At 38.1% G+C, this 4,619-nt stretch overlaps 2 protein-coding genes across 4 annotated transcripts; one reads left to right on the forward strand and one right to left on the reverse strand.

Moving 5' to 3' along the window:
* Positions 1-288: 288 nt before the first annotated feature.
* On the forward strand, positions 289-1,367 carry LOC130987340 (stress-response A/B barrel domain-containing protein UP3-like). Its single transcript, XM_057910896.1, has one exon. The coding sequence runs from the start codon at positions 441-443 to the stop codon at positions 1,221-1,223; it is 783 nt and encodes a 260-aa protein (XP_057766879.1). The 5' UTR covers positions 289-440; the 3' UTR covers positions 1,224-1,367.
* A 119-nt stretch (positions 1,368-1,486) lies between these two features.
* LOC130987356 (bet1-like SNARE 1-1) lies at positions 1,487-4,619 on the reverse strand. 3 transcript variants are annotated; one of them, XM_057910897.1, is made up of 6 exons: positions 4,136-4,619; positions 3,944-4,028; positions 2,652-2,799; positions 1,989-2,045; positions 1,840-1,899; positions 1,487-1,751 (listed from the first exon to the last, which is right to left on the reverse strand). In XM_057910897.1, the coding sequence occupies exons 2-6, from the start codon at positions 3,955-3,957 to the stop codon at positions 1,662-1,664; spliced, it is 369 nt and encodes a 122-aa protein (XP_057766880.1). In that variant the 5' UTR covers positions 3,958-4,028; positions 4,136-4,619; the 3' UTR covers positions 1,487-1,661. The 3 variants fall into 3 exon arrangements, with proteins under 3 accessions (XP_057766880.1, XP_057766881.1, XP_057766882.1); XM_057910898.1 differs by having other exon boundaries at positions 4,254-4,493; XM_057910899.1 differs by having other exon boundaries at positions 4,155-4,480.

Genomic DNA, 4,619 nt, shown 5'->3' on the forward strand with positions numbered 1-4,619 from the left:
TTATATAATAGATACACTCTTGTCATTTAAAAAAAAAGTTTAGGATTGATTTATTTTTACATATTACCATTTTGTATCTAATTTGAGATTTTAAATATCTATTGATTTTTTTTATAAATATTAAAAATTTATATATAAAAGCGCATTTTGAGTAGTGGTAGCCATTATTATTATTATATTTTTATTTTTATAGCTAGAATCAATCTTTACCAAAGTGATTAATTTAATATTTACCTCTTTTTTTTATCCACTCATTAACTTTAAGACGAATCACTTTCCAGTGTTTAAAAAATAAAAAATGAATCACTTTCTTTAATAATATAGATTCAACTATAATTATTAGAACTAGTATCACTTTATAAGAGTATTTTTAGAGTGAAAATAAAATTAGCGTTGTTCCTATAAGAAAAGGTCGGCCGGCACTCCATCCCACTCCAACAATGCTTTGTGTGAGAGCCGCAGCCCGCACCAACGCCTTTGCCCTCCACTCCCCGCCGCCGCCACTCCGCCGCAACCTCCGCTCCCCTTTCTCCGTCAGAATGTCTTCCTCCGCCCCCAACCAAATCATCGAACACGTCGTGCTACTGAAAGCGAAGCCCTCCGCCGACCCCTCCGCCGTCAACGACATGGTCCGCAACCTCAACGGCCTCGCAACCCTCGATTCTGTCCTCCACATCTCCGCCGGCCCCGTCACTCGCTGCCGCTCTGCCTCCCTCACCTTCACCCACCTGCTCCACGCCCGCTACCGATCCAAATCTGACCTCGCCTCCTACACCGTCGACCCCACCCACGTCAATGTCGTCGTCAATTACGTCAAGCCCGTCGTGGACGACGTCATCGCCGTCGATTGGGTGGCCGAAGACTTCTCCGGCCCGGTGGTGGTCCCTCCGGGGGCGGCGCTGCGGCTGACGGTGATGAAGCTGAAGGAGGAGGCCGGGGAGAGCGGGAAGAGCGAGGTTTTGGGGATAGTGAGAGGGATTCAGGAGAAATTCGATTCGATTAAGCAGCTGACGGCGGGGGAGAACTTCTCGCCGGAGAGGAGCAATGGATTCTCGATCGCGTCAGTTGCGGTGGTGAAGGGGGCCGAGGAGCTGGAAGCGTTGGCTGCAGAATCGGAGCTGGTGAATGAGCAGAAGAATAAGGCGAGGGAGTTCCTCGACGGTGTGATTGTGCTCGATTTCACGGTGCCGGCTCCCGTCCCGGCGGCCGCTCCCAGTCTCTAAGCTTCACTCATCTTTTCTTGCTCTACCAGTTGGGATATGTTGTCAAGCTTTGTTTGTAGGTTCATTTTGTACCAAACAATGGTTGCCTTATTGTGTTGCTTCATCTAAATAAGTGAACAATAATAATTGTGGTATTCACTCAAATTTTTGGTATATGCTGTCAAGCTTTATTTGTGTACCAAACAATGGTTGTTTTATTGAGTTGTGAGCTACTAATAAAAGTGGAATAATATGATCGATTACAAAGTATCTACTCGGCCAAATATATGAATGGGCAACCATGTTATTCAAGCATATGTAGGACGACACATTTTTACATGGCATGGGCAATGACTTCTTACAGCAGTGACAGTCAGACTACACAAAAGGCAAAAATAGAGCATTACTGTTCCACACACTTTTTCAAAGGCTTTGTCCAGTTTACCTCACAATGACCACTTATCTAGTAAGATAGTATACAATGAGAAAGACAACCACAAAAGATGCCACAAGTGTAAACATCCTTCTACTTGATTTCGTCTCGAACACCTGAGGCAAAGTAACAATTTCGAATTGGAACTCAAGTGTCAAGAAAAACATGATAGATATTAAGTATAGATTTTAGATGATGAAATACCATCTTGAATTTGTCCATGGTTCCAGATAAAACTCCTCTTGAGGCATCCATGTCATTTCCCTAGATTCACAAGTAGGGAATCAGAAGGAATAGACAGTCAGCTTTTCTGTTAAAGAACATTCAGAATGTCAAAGTAACTATATACAAACCATTCTGTCCAGCATGCGGTTATGAGAATCAACCTCCTCGTGTATATCACCAGACAACTGTCCGCATAAAGCATTAGTAAAGCAGCGATCACATCTTAGCAAAAACTGGATAATACAATTTTTTTATGAAATATTCTACATGATAGTTTTAATCAAGATAATCTCATGATTTGTATCACATGAAAATTCGATATTCACAATCAATGGCTTAGACAACACATGCTTCTACGTGCTAGTTGGGATTGTCTCAGAACAATCTCATGATAGGGATAGTGATGATGTAGGTGACGTGGAGGAGACAAAAAAAAACCACCCGGAGTAAATCAAAGGCCTGCATCTAGAGATTTTTTTTTATTTTTTATAATTGTCTTCATGTTCAAAGTAATATTACTAGGAATACAATTACAGAGCAAAGGAATAACTCTTTAGGTACTGGCATAATTAAAGAAATATGTAATATAACTAATTCAAGCACACAATCAAAAGCATTAATAACTTCATCCAATAGTCATGAGATATTGAGATCCTCCCATTTCCTCAAATAGCACATCAACAAGATCAATAATGGAAATGAAAGATGCAAAGAAAATCTATGCCGACTATTGTATTATAAGGAAATGGGTCAACTGAAGTGACAGTATGTTTCTGGAAGTATAAACTCACTCTTTTCAGCATAATAACTCGATCTTGAAGCCCTTCCATGGCTCGATCATTCTCTTGCTCATCAATCTCATGAGAGGAATAAGATGATGATGCCCTTATACCTCCTTCTTCAATACCATCAAAAAGAGCAACTCTAGCATTCCGATCCCTGAACCCGATGTTTTCAGAAGCATAGGAAAGTTAATTTACAAAAGGGTTCAACCGTTCAAGAGGTAAATGTTGCTTCATATAATAATTTTCTCCCTCTTACATATGTTCTCAACACTTACGTAGACACTTAAACCATTATTCATATAATAATTTCATTATAACATATGCTATAGGATGCAAACAATCTAAAAAATATGCATATACGATATACCAGTCAATACAGTCTTTGTGTAAAGCTACTGAAAGTTTTTATAAGAAAAAATGGACGATAGTGTCTATATGATCTGTTCAAAGCTTATACTCTCAAACAATTAATCTCAAGCAAAGCTTCTCCCTCTTCCCGAATATAATTGAAATAGAACTCATATTTTTTCAATTAGGGAGAAAGTTACCAGAAACTGTGTTAGGTTACTTACACGGATCAAGAATATTTTTATAGAACTACAAAATGCAATCAGTGATTTGAGAATCTCTTAGAAACTCTTCCTAATGTTCAAATGAAAAAAATATACGTAAATGTATTTTGAATAATTCAAGGTTACAAAAACGGAGTCGGAAGCATCAATGAATGACAAAACAGACTCAGATCTTGAAAGTTCCATGAACAGCACTGACATTTACAGGATCAGTCTGTGGCATGTGGAGCTAAGGAACGGCAAGTCAGCCAGAAAATGGAAGATCAAAATCTTAACCAGCCCCTCCATAAACACAATGCAGATTAAAAATCACAGGTTTAGTGGGAAAAGATATTGAATTTCCTTAGCCAGGATACCAAGAAGCTATATTATACCTAATACGAACATCTAATGCAATTTTGCATATCCCCAATTTATCAAATGCTCACACAAAGAAACAACAATACATTATAATCGCTCCTGTATAAGATGTATATCATTAAATAGTAAAAAAAAAGTAGAGATTTCAGTATTCAGATCTCATTCTCTCAGTCCAAATGCTAGTCATGAAGGTACGATCACAAATTGATCTAAAAAAAACCAATTAACTTCCGAATGCACTCACAACTTTATAACATCAATCCTCCAATCAATTGTGTCAAAACACAAATCGAGAATCATTACACGCAATAAAACACCAGCGCGCATTAAAAAAAATTAAAGAAAAAGGAATTGTTAGATCAAAACCTTCTAGGATTCATAATTGAGGAGATGCGACTGTACAGAGATCGCCAACAGAAGTAGAGATCAAGCCGCGGCTATAAATGCAATCCTGCGAAACAATTCAGATGAAAAAATAAAATAAACTCACATCAAGTGACAAAAGCTTCATCCACACCGAATAAAAACAAAAATCATAAGGGTTTTAGAATGCTAAACCGCTAAATTATCGGATTACAATCTGAAGGCGTCAGAAACGGGGAAAGAAACTTCCGATTGAAAAAACTTATAGATCTGAAAGAAATCAATGACAAGAGCGTTGGCCCACGCCGCCCACCTTTGGAAGTGAAAATTGACGCTAATATTCAGAAATCACAGTTTCGAAATTATTCAAGATTAACAGATAAGTATAGCTCTCAAAAAAAAAAAAAAAAAAACAAAAAAAACAAAAAAAAAAAACAGATAAGTATAAAGTGTGTATAACACAGATATTAAAATTGGGCCCTTTAGAGGCCTGATGTAGCAGGATTTCAGGCCATTCCTCTTTTTTTATTTTGGTAGATAGGAAATGCAATTTAAATTATCATTGGTCAAAATTTATTAGCAAATAAAACCACCACACCAGGGGCTTTCGTCAACATTCACCAATTCTTATATTCAAAGTAATTGGACCCCTCCCCCCTCTCTCCTCTCAAAACTAGTA

The sequence above is a fragment of the Salvia miltiorrhiza genome, chromosome 1 (genome assembly GCF_028751815.1).
Source record: "Salvia miltiorrhiza cultivar Shanhuang (shh) chromosome 1, IMPLAD_Smil_shh, whole genome shotgun sequence".
Classification (NCBI taxonomy): domain Eukaryota; kingdom Viridiplantae; phylum Streptophyta; class Magnoliopsida; order Lamiales; family Lamiaceae; genus Salvia; species Salvia miltiorrhiza.